The sequence below is a fragment of the Crocodylus porosus genome, unplaced genomic scaffold (genome assembly GCF_001723895.1).
Source record: "Crocodylus porosus isolate Cpor-Errol unplaced genomic scaffold, CroPor_comp1, whole genome shotgun sequence".
In the NCBI taxonomy this organism is placed as follows: domain Eukaryota; kingdom Metazoa; phylum Chordata; order Crocodylia; family Crocodylidae; genus Crocodylus; species Crocodylus porosus.
This window is the reverse complement of record NW_017728927.1, coordinates 13,434,526-13,452,094: the sequence shown is the minus strand read 5'-3', so window position 1 is coordinate 13,452,094 and position 17,569 is coordinate 13,434,526. Positions and strand designations below refer to the sequence as shown.

General features: G+C 44.8%; 1 protein-coding gene across 4 annotated transcripts in view; it reads right to left on the bottom strand.

Annotated features, from left to right (window-relative positions):
* MAD1L1 (MAD1 mitotic arrest deficient like 1) overlaps positions 1-17,569 on the bottom strand; it is a 490,537-nt gene that overhangs the window by 107,794 nt on the left and 365,174 nt on the right. For all 4 annotated transcript variants that reach the window (XM_019542036.1, XM_019542039.1, XM_019542038.1 and 1 more), the window contains one exon: positions 8,997-9,187. In XM_019542036.1, coding sequence (XP_019397581.1) covers positions 8,997-9,187 — 191 coding nt within the window. The remainder of the gene's footprint in view (positions 1-8,996; positions 9,188-17,569) is intronic.

Sequence of the window (17,569 nt, the reverse complement as noted above, 5' to 3'; positions counted from 1 at the left end):
AGCACAGGGAGGGATCCCATGCTACTGATTGACCAGATGGTCCCCTGCAAATGGGTTTCACAGCAAGGGCTGTGTAACTACCCATGCTTTAACACAGCAGCCATTCTTAGGCCGAGAGAAACCTTAACGAACCTAGTCCCCTACACTGCACCAGCAAATAAAACCCCAGATGCTTCAAAAGCCTGCGTCCATGCCCTTTGCTTTGCATTAGGCACAAGCTCCATCACTGGGTGTGGGAAGACACTGCTACCATTAACAACCTGCCATCACTGCACTTTCTAAGCACCGAAAGAATCCTCGCAGCATTCCTGGGAGTTGGGTAATACGCTTATTCCCACTGTACCGATGAGGACTGAGGCCTGGAGATTGAAGTGGCTTCTCTATGGCAGCGCAAAGACTTGCACCCAGGTCTCCCATGACCTGGATTAGCATCTTAATCACTAGACTATTCTTCTCCTAGAAGAGCTCTGCACCAAAAGGAGTGTCTTGTGCTAGTTTCTCCTCTGAATCCTGCTGTTCTTTGGGAGCTCCAAGTGGACGAAAAAGAAAAACAAATCAGCTACACACTTAAGACTCTGCCAGCAGGAAGGAAAATTTAGGGAAGGAGCATATGTAGCGAGACAGAGACCGCGTCATGAGATAAAGCGTGAAATGAGCAGAGCAAGATGAAGACAGTAGCAAGAATTTAAGCTCTGTGCCAAGATGGAACAGAGGCAGGGACGGGGGCTGAAGCAAAATGAGATGTCAGGGTTTAAATCCCTGACCCGTTTGTATAACACCAACAGATTGCCTGACAGATCCTGTTTTAGAGCTGTTGATTACAGAGACCAAAAAAGTTCCTCGCTGACCTTTGAAGCAATTCGAATGTAGCTCATTTGGCAGGAAGGCATCACGCCTGCAAAAAAAACTGGCATGTGCTTCTCGGAGCTGAGCGGGAACAAAATGCTCAGAAACCTGTCCAGGGAAACGGGGAGCAAAATATGAAAATAAAATAACAGGCAATTAGCAAGAATGAGAAGTTAACGCAGGCCCGCAATCTCTAATCAATCTCTCGCTGCCTGGTCTGCTCCACCGATGAGCTCCATTGTTACTTTTGATTGTGTGTGCAAGAGTGCAAGACGGCTGCGGGAAGAACAGCACTCTATCAAAATGGTGATTTCTTTCTACTCTCAAGACTCATTGAGTGCGAAGAGGAGGAAAGGGAGGGGGGAGGAGGAGGAGGCAGAGAGACAAAAAGAAACAAACAGCTAGAACATGCTCCTCGAGGATACTTTACTTTGCCAGTGAGTTCAGAGAAGTAACCAGCACGCTGAATGTGTATGGGCAGATGCAAAGCTTCTGTAACCCGACAGCTCGTGCCATCTGCAGCCGCACGTGACAAGGAAGCCCAAACACTGGGACAGATCCACTTGTTACACTGCTCATGTTGAGACTTCAGAAGTAAGGTAGCACTGAGATCTACACCGGGTGGGTCCAAGTCAGGCCCCCAGTTTGGGAGCTGCTCCCCTCATTGCTCTCCTGCTGCAGCTCCCAGGGGTGGGGCAGGGTGGCATGCCCCATGGGACCCAGGGTCACCTGTGTGGCATAGCACAGCACAGGAGACCTGTAGCATGAAGCCCAAGGATCTCTAGTCGCTCAGCGGTTGGACAGCCCTGACCTACACTAACGAAGGACTACAATTCCCTCTTGCATACTTAAATGGTTGTATTCCACTTCCCCTCAACTAACTCTTCGCAGAGTAACTGAACTTCCCTTTACAATTTCTAGGCCAACAATAAAATATCTTTGTCAGAAGAAACTTTTCAAAATAATTCCCCTCCGTTCCCCCTTCCCCCCCTGCCCATAGCTTTTCATTTTTTCCAAATGGCCCCTGAATGCTAGTATTTTTCAGGTCTCTTTAGCTAAACACACAGTCTTGCAAACTCCACACACACCTGGGTAGCAGATAAAGGGCAGCTTTAGAGCAGGGCTGTCCAACTTGTGGCTTGCAGAGAATGGGGTGGCATGGTGCGGTGTGGCGTGGCATGGCACTGCACAGTTTGCAGGGCCAAGGGCTCCTGACGTCTAGGGAGCCTCTGCCTAGGAAGCTGGAGTGAGGGTTAGAGCATAACATGGTGCAGGGGAGGGGAGACGGGAAGAAGGTGGGGCAGGCAGCCCAGGTGGCTTGTGGCCCTGCTGGTGCAGCCCATAAGGTGTGAGGCCCCTGAAAACTTCAAAGTTGGGCAGTCCTATTTTTGCTTTATTTTTTTCTGCAAGGAAGGATGAGGGAGCTACTACTTCTTCCTGAGGCCTGCGATCCTCCAATCCACCCTGCACATACACCCCCCTCCAATACTGATTTTAGAGACACCATAAGAGCCAGCAGGCGCTACAGGAGAGGTGAACGAGGTCTTTGAGGCTGTGAAGAAGAAAGAGGTAGGTGGACAGGAAGCTGTTTTTACACAAAGAAGAGCTATACGAGGTGATCTGTAGCATTTTTTTCTGTTCCCCTCTGATCTCTGATAATGAAGGATAGAGTGATGACAAATGGTACAGGTATATAGGAGTTGTAGGAATGTATGAGTGATAGATAGATAGGTAGGTAGATAAACTCATACATTTGGGTAGGTAGGGTTTGTGTAACACGTGGCATATATAACTGCTGGTATGACATCACAACTTCAGTAACAGCATTTTAGAAGGCACAATTCACCTGGGGCTCCCTCACTCAGTACATATGGAGTCTAGTTCACTTTTGCTATGATTCATGCCTGCAATGTTACCATTGTGACTCTTAGTAATTTTGTCTTGGTTTATATTTTTGCTTTGTAATGAGAGATTCTATTAACCTACCTGCCAAGGGGTTACATCCATCTACATGGAAACATACAGCTTTTTGAACACGGCAGAAACAATCAATCAATAAGACTTTATGTGACCTACCTAGAGCATCTAAGCCGGTCCAGGCTCCTGCTACAAATGCGCATCAAAAAGGAGGAAATCTCCTTATTGCACACGCACCAGCATTAATATAAATGCTGAGAGAGGTAAAAATGATGAGAAGTTGGTATTAGGCCTACGATGCTGGAGAAGCTACTGACCTGGGATACAGGTGTCAAACCTCTAAGCAAATAATATAGATCATCCTTTAATGTAATGAGCAGTATGCAAGAGAGGGGAAATGCTCTGAGAACGGAGTGGGAGGAGGAAACAGGCAGAGGTGCAACAGTGCAGACATTTCTATTAAATTCCAGTAGCTGCTCCCCTCCGAGAGCCGTTAGTTAGATCATAAATACTTTTTTCTTTCAACACTCCCCACCAATAATTAACATCCAGCTTATGTCTGTCCTTTCTGTGCTTCCCCGTAACATCAGCGGTCCCCTAAATGGCGGAGGTCTTTATTCATTCCGTCATTCATTCTGCCGCTGTAAACAATAGTTAAGCACATGAGAAGCATGCATTACCTCTTCAGATTGCCTTCAAGTTTTACAACAACAGTTCCTCTTTATGTATCTTCAAAGTCAGTCCTTTACATAGCTCCTTAAACAACCATGAATCAAAGACTCAGTGCGCACACTGGCTGTTAATTTAACAGGCTGCAAAAAGCGGGGAAAAAAAGCTGTTGGTTTTATGACTACATGCAACCCACTCTGACTGGACACCAATAAAGGTTATATTTTGCAGTAAACTGTGCCAGCCCCGTCTGCATCTCCTTTGCACAATGGCTTCTGTTCGCATCTGCTGTCTAAAATTTTGGGGAGATTCCTTCAAGCCATGTGAGATTCAACCTGGGATGATTCCCAGTGCATCATTTCTGGGAGCAGGGCTTGCGCTGGGTAATTGCACCAGGAAAGAAAATCATGGCTAAGTAGTGGAACCAGGCAGAGAGCATTACAGCCTGGAGGACTGGACTCCGAGGATGCAGAACATAAGAGTGAACAACCAGCTAACAGGCTATCTAAATTCAGCCTTTCAGCCATGAGTATTTAACAGCTCAGGAACATAACCTCACAATGCTAATGGAAAAATTAGAAGGTTTAATTTGCTTATCAAGACAATAGGACCCAAGGATGATTAGAGGAGGCAGTCCTTCCATTATTGACCAAGCACAGGCGCTGACAGCCAGCAAGGTAATCACTCAGATTGCACACAGGAATACAGAACATTTCATGAGGACTCAGGCCAATGGCCTGTCCAGCCCAGCAGCCTGTCAACCACAGAAACCAGTACCAGAGGCTTCAGAGCAAGGTGCAAGAACCCATGTCACAGATCATTCTGCAATAGCCTATCTACAAGGGGAGCTTCTTTCTAGCTTTCTTAGTTAGAGACTGCCTTCTGCCCTGAAACAAATGGTTTTACACTTCCCAGTTTTCCTACTTAGTGTAAATGTGAGTATACTCATTGGTCTAGTCTAACCCTGTTCGGAAGCCAACTCAACTCTTGACTTCCAAGGGTAGTTTGTAGCAGCTGCTTCCACAAGTTAACTTTTGCATTGTGTAGCAAAATATTTCCCTTCATTGGTGTTAAAGGTATTGACTTTCAACTTCTTGGATCAGTCCCATGTTCTTGGGCTATTAAAAATGGTACATAATTTCCCTACGCTATTCTTTATTTTGTATGCCTCTTTCGTACCTCTCTTCCTCTAACCATTTTCATTGCCCTCCTCTAGCCCTCTACTCTTTGATTAGGATCCATCCAAAGACTGGGTTCAATATCATGCTACATGCATGCCCAAATATTGCATCTTCACCTACACTCCAGCTTAAAACAATGTCAACTAAACTGAATTATGGGTGCTCTCTTGGTCATTTCATATCTGATTTTACTTTAAACAGGCATCTCTAACATATAATTGTTGTAGAGAAACTGGTAAGTTTTCATGGGGGTTGGAAAATGAAAGAACTAAATAAAATGAGTACAGCTTAGGTATCTCACTTTGGGCTGCTTTGATGAGATATATATTCCAGGCACTTACGCAGAATGCAAAGAATATGTATTACAAACTAAAGTATCTAATGAACCAGCAACCGTAATAGAATATGAAGCTGCCAAGTAACTCGGTAATTGTAATGTATTACCATCCGCAAAATCATCTGAACTAAAATCCTGGTGAGGAGTCTGTACTTGACATTCCACAGCATTTAATTAAAAAAAAAAATACAGAGAATAGAAAGAGCGAGCGAGACCATGCGAGCTGTGAAGTTTGAGATGTGCCTTTCTGCCTACGCACTCTCAAACACAGGGGTTCTGAAATCATTGTAATATCCTTCGACTTGATGAGCTCATCTGTTGTGTCCAGAGGGATCTCCAATAAATATTGATAAAGGATTCATTGGAATTCAGTATTCATTTGGGGATATGGGCTCTACTTTTCATATCACACCATTCCAATTTAACTCTTTCACTGCTGCTTTGTGTGGTCCAGCACCACTCTCCACTTAATTTGAGTTGATTTGTAATTACAGCATACTAAGCATTTTGGAAACAGGCATCCGTTGATTGGAAATACACAGCACTTTTTTCAGGTACCTTCAGCTACATCATAGTAGCTACTCTTGCATATCTGACGCTTAAAGTCTTACAGAAAATTAAATGCCACCAACAGTGCTACTGAAACATACCCTAAAGTTTATGGGCAAGCTGCAGAAGCTTGTAAAATGCCAAGGGACTTGTTTGGTTTAATTACATAGAACCTGTTCCATAAACTGCACGAACGGCATGAATACAAGCAGCGTTTCCTGCTTTGTCACCTCTTCAGGTAAATGAAAAGCAGGCAGAACATCCACAGTCGGCTCTGGCTCAAAGAGTCTACAGGCTAAACATACAGCCCCACTGAGAATCAATAATCTGCATCTTCAGGCGTGCACAGGCATCAGCAGCCTGGACTCAGCCAAAGAAGAATCTGTTGCGTATACTTTGCTCTTAATCGTGACCAGACGCTTTGGGGGTGCAATTGGTTAAGAAAAGACATGGAAAGAGAATAATATTTTGTAGTTGGAGCACCTATCAGCACATCTGCTCTTCTTGTATAAAGACAACCGATCCCTCGGCTTTGAGAGGTGAGGCGAGACAGGTATGGCAATCCTACAACACGATCGATCCGCTCGTGGAGATGGTTCCATGAAGGCACTTCCTGCAAAAGCAGGAACTCTAAACTTCCACCGCTCACTTTGGCGACACTGAATTTAGTACTGGGGAAACTCTTGGGAAGGAAACCTTAAGTGAGGGAGGTGCGGTATTTAGAGATAAAGATAAGAACTTGTGCTCAGTTATCACGCTTCAGCAGCTGATCTGTTTATTTGGACAACGCAAGTCAAACTTGGTACTACTGGAGGAAAATGAACAACAATGCCGGCCAGGCTTAATTCAGGTGGGCAGCGTGTAACCTTTACATATGCAGCTGGCTGGTGCGTTCAGCCCAGACCAGCCTGTAACACTGCTGTTATTACCACCCCTGCCTTCCTTACTGAATGGGCTGCAGGTTGGACTAAGGTGGATGGAACTGGGGCTGATGCAGACAAAAGATGACTCAGTGCGAGGATGAGTCAAACTTCATTCACCTTGTGACAAGCATGTTTGAATGCAGGATTCCAGAGGCGCGAAAGCTGCCTTCATTGCTCCATCTTCGCTGTCTAATGCTTTCAGGCACTTCCTGAAAATGCACAAGCGGGGAGGGGGAGGAACTAGGAATGGTTTCTCTGATGTGCCAAGCATGCCCTGTGTTCTTTTTCTTTCCCGGCTAATGCAGGAGGCAACAGGACATAATCAGAAGCCCATAAACACAAGCATTTTACTACACTTGGCCTTATCTTAGTTCAACCAAGCCTCTTAGCTGCTGTCTTACTTTAACCCTTAGACCCTTTCTGTTGGTAAGTTTTCTAATGTGTAGTAACAAGAATCTACCGGTCTCATTACCTAAAGAAATAAGACCCCAGCACTCCATACTCTGTATGTGGCATTAAGTCTGCTGAAGCCAAACTTTTCTAGCTTCTGCTTGCACTTCTGCCTCTCCTACTGAACTCCTCAGGCATCCTCATCCTTCCTGCAAATGAGACACATACCCTAGTGGGATCAGCTGGAAGCAGATATGATTTTAAGTGCTAATTATGGCTGCCATTGAGAAAGGGGAAGTGCTCCTGCTTGCACTGTAAACTTGGGCTGTTTGCACTTGCTGAGCAGACCAAGGTGCTATCTGTTTGCTCTTCCAGCCAGCAATGAGACACTGGGGGAAATGGGAGTCTGCTTTTAACTCTTCACTTCTGATTATGTGACTTTACAGTTTAGAATGGAATAATAAAAACAGAAGTTAAAACAAAACAAAAACCCTCCTAAATTTCATGATAGGAGAAGTGTATACTTGGGAAGACAGCTATTTTACTATATAGAGAAATAAAGTAGATAGCATCAAATGTAATTCCAATGTAAGTATACAACTAAATAGTTTGATAAGGCTGATATAACACCTCAGCTCTCTCAGGGAAAAAACAGACCTCAGATGTCATCAGGGACAAAGACTTTTACCTTGGGATCCTACAGGCTACAAGCCCTTGTCCCTGTGAAGGATGTGATAACACTTTTCCTGGGACAACCACAGCTAATTCAAGTTAACTGCTATTCATTTCATGGATATGCTGAATGTGTGCAGGGCTGTTTTGTTCCCAGGTTGTGACTCAGGTGAATCAGAACTGACTCAAATTGAACTGTTTTTACCCTCAGAGATAACAGACACACAAGGAAGGCAGTGCCCATCAAATCTCTGCTCCACCCTAAACCATTCAGCCAGACCACTACGGCACTTAACCTGGTCTAGAGTAGGAAATGATGGTTATTATCTGTCCATGCTTTCAACACCCCACAGCACAAATAAGGATGAGACCCTGTCCCAAAGAGAATACCACTGGAGTTAAAACAAGAACAGGAAGTGATGACAGACACAGGCTGGAGTTTGCCTGACTGATGGTTTCACATGTTCCCATTTTCTTAATTTTACCTAGACTGTTGTTTAAAAGGATCCTCAAAGAAGTGAGTTTTAGAACAGAAAAGAGAAGACAGTGTGATTAACATTATGATCCGTTGGAAGACCTTATCATAAACAATCCCCACTGGAAGTCATTAAAAAAACAACTTTTATTAGCCAGGAGAGTACAAATAGCCTTCACCTCTTATGCCTGTACTCAGCTACTATTTTTTATGCCAGAAAGCTACTCAGAAACCCTGCTCCAACTAACTATAAAGTTTGAGTGCTCCAGAGTTTCAAAGGTAATTGCAAAAGAGGAACGATGAATGCAGGGGACTTGCATCTGTAGCTGACTTTGGCAGGTTTTTTTGCATTCTAATTAATCTGGACTAAATGAATGTAAAGAGCATGATGGTTTCTGAACTAACAACCATCTCTCATCCTGTGTAACTGAGATCTTTTACCATACAGCTCTAACGTGTTTAATACTTTGATGAGCCTCCATTGTCAGAACTTCCTTCAGGCCATATGTGCTAGCTCTAGGAGAAAGCCCAGTTTGAACAAAGAACAGCCTGAAACAGAGGAGCAGATGGGATTACTGGACCCTTACCTCAGTGGGTGAGGACCTCTCCTGGTTAGGAAGATGAGCCTTGTGTTCATATATTCCTCTGGCACACAGAGGGTAAGAAGAAACTGCTCCAGTACATATCACTGATGGCAGAAAAAGGCGAGATCCAAGCCTAGATTCCTACCTACATTTTTTTTTAAACTCTTGTGCAACTCCACTGGCTTCAGTTAAGTTTTTCCCAATTTACTCAGGTGTGTGGTAATGAGAAGAATGAGACAGACCCAAAATCTTTTCACAGATTTTTTGAAAATGAGGAAGCCTCTGCCTCCTCACTGTAATCAAATCAGGAAGGTGGCCAAAGGCGTGGGAAAAGTGTTGTGTAATAGGGCTACTGACAGTGTATTCTTTAGCAATTAAAAAGGAAAGCATATTCTTGTGAGCTACATGCTATTAACACAAAGAGTCAGGTGGAGCAGGGGAGTCTAGACTTACTTTAAAGAGCAGGCAATCCCCTTGGTGCTCAGCATAAATGGAGGTGAGCCGGTACTGGTTCTCAGTAGTGATGTCAATCTGGTACCCAGTCAGTGTGTAGCACACCTTGCGAAACTCCTGGATCTTGGTTTGGAAAACTTCTTTCAACCGTTGGTTTTTCAGTTCTGCACTTTCCACTTGCTTCTTAAGCTCTAAGGAGAGAGGCAGGGATGTGGAGAGGGAAGGGAAGGGAGAAGGCATTTTGTTATGTTACATAACCACCAAGTGGGACTTGCACCTTATTTATGAAGTTAGCTAAGCCAGGTGAGATGCAAGGGTTACCCCAATAGGAAAAAGAACAAGCAAGCAGTGTCTAAGAAATCCAATGAACTGAGGGCTCTCCCGCAGCCAAGCAAGGATAACCCACAGTTGAGCTGCATATTTTAGGGTCAATAAAAGATGTTAAACTGGGATCTGAAGAAACAGACAAATTCCACAAGGGCTGGATTTGTCTTTTGCTTGGTTCATCTTTTAAAAATAAGCTACAACATTCAAAGCTACACTCTTCCCCTCTTCAGTTTCCATTTCCTCTAGAGAGCCCAAGAAAAAGGGATAAGTTTCTGAGCAGGAAAACAAAAAAGCTGTTGCAAATACTACTGTATGGAAACATGTGTGACAGAAGACAATAACTGGGGAAATCTTCTTCAATGCACACTTGATTTGACTGTAAGTGCTTCGGTCTCAAATTGTCACACTGTCTAGCAATCCCCTAAGACTTGGGGAAGGGGCTTTTATTGTTACAAAAAGCCTGAAGAGCACTACTGTCTCTTTCTATTTGCTGCCTTAACTGGACTAGTCCCTAGAAGAGAGGCCCTCGGGGGCTGCCTGCCACTCACCCTGTGTTTTATTGCTGCAAAGGGAGCTGCCAGTACTGTGAATCCTTCAAGAGGATACACAACAATTACCATGAATCTTTCACCCAAGGTGCCTTCCGAGTAATTAAACCTTGATTTATCCCCCCATTAATTACAGAGATTGGCTTTACTTAAATAGACACTTGAGATGCCTCCCCAGTCAGCCTGTTTCACCAACACTGCAGTCCAGGGTTAGAAAAAGGCTTGCACTTTTTAACAGCAAATACACAGACTCTCTCAGTTGGAGAATTCCTGCCTCCTCTTTGTCACCCACAGTTTCAGATGATGCCTATACTACACTTGGAGGAGTAACTGCAGCACAGGCAGGCGTCTCTAGGCTAGTTTTTATTTGGCTGGTTTGGGTATCAGTAACAGAGCTGCCATGACAGCATGGATTTCACTGCAGGCAACTGCCTGAACACATACCAAGGGTACCAGTCTGGCTCATGCAGCCTGAGCTGAAGCCCAGGCTGAGCAGACTCTTTCCTGCTCTTGTCAGCAAAAGTAGCCAGCCTGGTCTGCCTGCACATGCTGCCATCCCATCTCCTGGCTTCAGTGCAGACATACATGAGGAGATGTAATGACAAGCACCTGGGTCAGAAAAGGCCATGGCATATCCGTGATCTGTGCTAATGCAGGTCCAGTTTGATCCACCTGAACCTCCGGGCTGCTTAAGAAGCACAAGAGTAGCCTGGGCCTCCCCTGCCACTCTGCAATACTTTGCCAGGGCATTGTGGGTGGAAGGAGGGTTTACCGAAGGCAGATGTATGGAGAAACACTCAGGTGAGTCCAGACAAATTAACTCAAGGCGTGAAGTTGAAGTGCGTCAAACCCCAGTGCGAACACTCTCCCGCAGAGGTCCAGCAGCCTTTGTTTGCTTTAGCTTAAATCTTCAGAGACCTTTTGGGATTTAGCTAATGAAAGCATGCAGACAGAAGCTTAACACACTGTGATGCCACATCTTTAGTTAATTTCCAGGTTGTCCTTGTGTAGACAAGCCTGCAGGCTTCCTATTTAATCAATCCTAGATCACCCCCATCCCCACACTCCAACTCTGCTTCAGCAGAGGAATCCGCCGGGCCCTGGGAAATGTATTGTGCAAACTCATTCACTGAAGTGTTGCTATAAAAAGCAACTAGCAATCACTGCAGGAAGACAAGGCAAGTGGCATGCTTCAAAATCCTGTCCACACGAGCAAGAGGCTCTCCTGCTGACTGATGCATTGCACCTGCCAGTGGCTTGCAAAGGCTGTGCATCTCCTGACCACCTGCTTTAACTTTCAGTCACATTCATCACTGTACGACCAGAGTTGGTCCTGGGATTGTTATTTTGCAGCTACAACCCTTCCCCACCATTTTGGTTGGTCTTGACCCCCCTTGATTAATTGAGTAATCATCCTCTGAAATCAGAAGGTTAATTGGCCACTCTGACCTCAATATTCTCACCGTCTTCATTCAGCTATGCATTCCCAAGACAGAACTGTTACAGAGAAAATCCCTACATATAAAAGTAAAAATTCACTGACCACATTTCAGTGGTGAGTAATATTTCACCACTGTCAGAGGTGGCATTGGCTTTAATATATCTCAGATGTCCAATGGGGATAAAATTAAATTTTTTCTAATAAGCAAAGTCTAGCCTTGGAGAAGTAAATATGCCTCTTTCCAGCTGATATGAAAAGCTGCCTTTCCTGACTTTTATAATCTCAGGAGGTAGAAGTGGTCCTAATTCATGAACTGGTTGAATAGCTCTGTACATAACTGGGGATTCTTGTTATTGACTGATGTAATAATGTACGGCGAGTGCCTCTATCACTGTTTGTCCTTTAAACTTGGCTAACATAGTAGGCGTTCGACAACTAGAGTGTGTCCACTGGGCTGCAGTCCTGCAACCAACTCACATTATGGGAAAGGACTTCTGGGTCCAAAAGCTTCTCATCAAGAATCTAGTCATGCCTCCCCCTCGAACCCCTACCCACCGTCTCTTAGGCTAGGACAAAGGCAGCACTTGGCATAATGAACCTAGTCCCATGCCTGGGACTTTGCCTGGAAGGTACATCTTAAGATTTACGGGAAGGACAAGAGGCTTATAGCTCTAGCGAGCACTCATTTCCTCTGACCTAGCCTGTTGGATCCTTCCCTCTGTGTTGTTCCTGTTATACATTCCAGGTCGCCTTGATGGGTTTGTCTTATCATCATTCCAGATACACTTGTCAAAGGGTTTTTGTAAACACAGGGAAAATGACCGGTTGCAGGCAACAGGTATCAGCAATTGGTACAGCAACTGAACACAGCTTAGCTGCAAGGGTACATAGAGATAAAATGCCTTCAGTGCCATTTCAGAAAGTGAGACTAAACCCCAGTCATACAGTGCAGATCACCCTTTTTGCAACTTGTAGAAAAATCACACTTTGGTATCGCTTCAGCTGTGCCCCCCACAGATACCAAACAGCAGGACTTCCATTTCTTGCCAAGATCATCCCAAAGCGCTCTCGCCCCCACACCCTGCCCTTCTCTTCGGCGATTTGCAGGAAACTACAGTTCCTGTCTGTCTTTTCTGCCTTTATTTCTTATCACACATATATTTGTTTTCAAAGAGGGCTGCAACCCACATTTCCAAGTGCTCTATCCTCCAGGGGAGGCCTGCTGGTGGAAGAGGCCCTTCTGGCAGGGAGACCCATTGGATGGGTGTTATCCTGGAGCTCAGAAGATTCAGGGTCAATCTTTACTCTGCTGCAGATTTCCTGTCTGACCTTGGTAAGTTGTGTAAGCTTGGTTAGTGCTACAAAACTTTACCATCTCAGCTACAGGTGCGCAAATAATACACCCCCTTGCCATCACAATTATAATAGCAAACCCTCAGTCTGGATGTGGCTCTGCCTACAAGAGATGCCTTCTGTCACTAGAAAAGGTAGTGGGGCAAAGCTAGCCAAAAGCCCCCTCTGTTGCCATGTGCAGCATCATTATTAGGGGCTTCTGCTGCAGCCCTGTAATGCAAAAAATGTAGACAAGTCTTAATTTCTCTGTGCCTCAGTTCTTCATCTGCAAAATGAAGATAAGAGCAGGGCCTACTTAACAAGGATGCTTTGAGGATAAGTATGTTACATTCATGAACCATTCTGGAGGTACCCAGGCACTACAGTAATGAATGCTATATAAATACCTAGTATATCTCTCTACAGGGATATTAACTGATCTCCTTACTAATATCTTCTGCCCCAAATAAAGGTGTTAACCTTGGAGACAACTCATCCTATGCTTTGTTCCTGAGATGCAGTTACACATATAATTGTCAGGCTTTGCCTACACTATTGTAGGCAGGCCAGCCTACTTTAAAGTGCAATTAGCATGGGGTGGGGGGGGAAATCAACACAAGTTAGGGGAAAAAACTCAAGACATGGCTATGCAGAAAGTCTGACAAAGAAGTATCCTGTCTGGGGAAGGGAGGATCGAGGTATATTAGCAGAGCAGGTTTTTCTCATTACACCATTAGTTCTGCCACCCACTCCAAACGCCACCTACAGAACAGCGTCTGGATTCTCTAGTTCTTTCACAACATCCCAAGAATCACACTTAATTATATCTTTAAAAGGCAGTGTTTGAAAACTCAGATCTCTGTTTGGCGCATGCTGTTTGACACCCCTGCTCCTGCACAAGATGGCCAGGAGGAGTTGCAAGCTGAATCTCAGCAACTCTGGGATGCAGGAGGTGCATACTGCAGAAGCGTCTGACGTCCATGAGAGGGAACAACAGGCTTTCCTGCAGAGAGTTGTCCTACTGGGACAACAAGAAACTTTAAACTCAAGGGAGGATACTTGCTAGGTCTAAGCCTTGCGTGTTTCTTCAGTCAAAGTTAATAAATGTGGTGGTTTATTTTTGCTTAAGAAAAGGATAGGGAGTGAAAGGAGTAGAAAGCATGAGAATGAATTCTAACATCATACTACCAGGGACTGCTTTGTATTTTGAGCAAGTCCTCCAAAATCCAGACTGTGCCAAAAAGGATCATGGGAAAAATCCTCTGTGAAAAAAAAAAAAAATCACAATTTGTTAAGAAATTCATATCTTCAATTTATTAACTTCCTCTTGTTAATACCTTGCCTTCAAACATCTCGTATTTTCAAACACTTGCATCAACTTTAATGAATAATTCACACTAGTTTGGATAAATAAATAAAATATGAAGTGGGCATCTTTCGTCTCTCGCATGGAAAATGTCACTGCTTTTTATTCTGTTGCTTTTATGTTCCTTAAGTTTAGAAAAGTGTCACAGGTTCAACTTGGAAATATCTTGGCTTGGGTTCAGCATCTGAATGAGTGTTTAGTTAGGTCAGTCAATTAGATCTCTGGTCTCCTAAGTAAAGAAAGCCAAGCTATACTATGTCTTACCCCACAATTGGCCTGCGGAGCCTCTTTATTCAGTCTGCCAGACCAAAAGAGTTTGGGGTTGTGGCCTGCCATAGAAGTTGGGGCCCTTTGGCTCTTCTGGCTGTGGCCATCAGTGGTGAACTTAGCTTGCCACCATTATGCCTGGATCATCACTGTGCACCTAGACCCTTGCTGCAGTGGCCATGGCAGCCACCCCCATGCCCTGGGCTGGATTGGGCCCGCAAAGAGCCCTGTGGTCCAAATCCAGCCCGGAGCCCCGGATGAGTTTGACACCCCTGTGGTATCCAACAAGGAGCCATGAAACAATGGTGCTATGAATAAAATAAAAATAGCATTGGACTTAGCTAGCTGGCTTAAAGCATGGACATCTGAACAATTTACTCTGGAGGAAAACAGGGTGGGCGTTACTGGATGTTAGCTGCTCCACAATAACTGCCTGTGTGTAGTAGTTTCTTTCTCTCTTTCATTGAGAACTAAACTACCAGAACTTAGCATCTGCTTATTGCGGGGGAAAAGCATGCACTTGGACAGGCACCAGAGTGGCTGTCATATGATATTGTAAATAGCTAGTATGTCCATATCCTTTGGCCTTGCTGTAGAGCTGCCTTCAGGCAGCATCATAAAAAGGACTTGCACTGGAACTGGAGAAGAGCAAATAAGGCTCCAGAGCAGGTGTAAGCAGTTGCTGTCCTCTCTAGCACTATGCCTGCCTGTCTGGAGTGTCTGGAGCCATTCATTCCAACTCTCTAAGCACAAAATGCTTCTCAGGTTATAACACGATCCTCCTCCTATCTCATCTGAACATGTCTTCACAAGATTGCTTTCAAACGTGCCAGCTAATGTTGCTGTGGGAAGCACCGTGCTTTAAGTTGAACGAGGACAGACAGCTTGGCTCCATGCTTCTAGGTACAGGTGAGTGGAAGTCATTACCACCACCTCAGTTTAACAGTCGTGACACAAATAGCTTGGCTCCATGAGTCCAGCTCACAAAGTGGTTCACCGATCAGACTGACAGACACCTCTAGCTTCTTAACCTCCACTCTGTCCTCTCTGTTGAACTCTCCACAACTCTTGTGCTGTCTTATACTCTGGGATCCTTGTAGAGACTTGCCCTTCCATCCCTGAGCCAAAATCATCCTTTTTGACTTAGTTTATGATGGACATTCTCTGTGAAGAGGTTTGTGATACTGTGTGAAGGACACCATATAAAAATAAATTGCATAGTATTAAATAAGGCTAATAGGAGAGGAGCAAAGTGTTTTCTGATCTAGGCAAGTTTATGACCGCTGTTCTCTAGAGATAAAATTCACTTGCTGGATTTTATAGGATGATTTTATGCCTGGGGTGTGGTACGGTGGGAGGGAAATCATACAGTCCGAATGGCATGGCAGCTCCCTACCATGCTTATAGCTCTGTACAACGCTATGGTCTAGTGAATTTGAATTAAGCTTTGGAAAACTTGCAATTTGTGGCATTACAACCATGAATTATAACTTTTCTTAAAGGTAAAAAATAGTTTAATATAAAACAGACTGCATAGGCTGCTTGCTTTAGCTCCTAAGTGGTATTTATTTAATCAGTCAACATTTGTTTATTTTTAAATTGCATGTACCGTATGGTTCAGCCTTCACCTCCCTTCGCTCCATCCTCCATCCACTACCATGCCCTTCAACTCACTTAGAGATGAATTTTCAGACGGTACACATTTTAAGGGTCTCTACTGTCCTATGTTGCCACAGTTCTGACCCTAACTTGCCTGGTGATTTTCACAGCAGGTTTTTCCTACCAACATACACAAGGACTTTGAATGCCATCCTCACTTACAGGAGATCACACTTGTTTAAAGACTCTTTCCATACATGGTTCTGATCAGATACAAGAATCACACCTGGTTGCATGGCTACTGAAGGGGTGCTCAGTCTGGGGATGGCAAACACCCTGTCAGAGGCTATGTCATAGTAAGCAAAGAGCTGAGAACTAGCAGGCACTTGGAGTGAGTACAGAAGAGTGAGACTGCTCTGGTCAACATCCAGCTCCTGTAGGCCATTTCTAGCGTGGTGTAAAGGTAGCACGCTAGCTTTAAGCTTGCTAGCTGAGGTACTGGTAGTGTCATCATCATCAGCTGCAGCAATATTTCACAGTTGAGGATGATTGTCATGGGTGACTGGTGCCTCCTGAGTCTGGGGGGGCATCCACAGAAGCTGGCGTTGGCCGCGAGGACAGGACTGGCAAACACCTGCAGATGCCGCCAGCGGTGGAGGCGGTGGGGACAGCCCTGTCAGGGGGGGCCATCTGCCCCTCCGTATCCTTCCTACCAGTTGCCTATGAACTGACCGTCTTCCAAGACTGTCTCATCTGTGGGGCCAAAGATGGCTGACGAGGCTTATTCGGGACTGACAAACTCTACTGCAGCTCAGACACATGTTTCTATGCAGGATGGGTGGCTTTAGGTCTTGGTTCAGGCTGCGACATGCTGTTTCTGCTGCTCCCACTTTTGCATCTCCTGTTGTAGTAGTACAGTTTCAAAGTACCAAGATCCTTGCATTAGACTCTTCCTCCACTTGGGGTTGTCCTGAGTTGATGTGGACATTGCATTTTTTCAAGTTGGCCTTGAGGTCATCCTTGAAGTGCTTTCTCTGCCCTTCTCTTGAGCATATATCTGGACTGAGCTGGGAGAACAAAATTTTCTTCAGGAGTCAGACATCCAGACGACATGGCCAGCACAGCGAAGCGCATGTTGGATGACCATTGCCTCGCTGCTTGTAGTGTTTGCTTGCAAGAGGGCACTAATGTTGGTGTGTCTGTCTACACATTGGATTTGAAGGATCTTCTGCAAGCAGCACTGGTCGTACTTCTCCAGCAAGGTCCATATCTCAGTTCTGTGCAGCAGGGTGGGGACCATGACTGTTTGATAAACCATGAACTTGGTTTCAGATCTGATGTTGTTGTGATCTTCAAACACCTGTTTCCTCAGGTGTCCAAAGGCTGCACTTGCATATTTGAAGAAATACTGGATTTCTTTGTGCAGGTCAGCCTTCTGCAAGAGGGCTTCTGAGGTCCACAAAGTGCTCAACGTTCTCCAGAGTCTCACTGTGAATCTGAATTACTGGAGCTAGGGATTTCTCATTAAGAGCTTGTTGATGAAGGATCTCAGTCTTCCGAATGTTAAGTGTCAGATCCGTTTTTATTGTATGCCTTGGTAAAGACATCGACAATAGCCTGAAGGTCTGTTCCGAGTGAGCACACACTACAGCATCATCAGAGTACTGGACCTCAGTGATGCAGGTTGGGATGG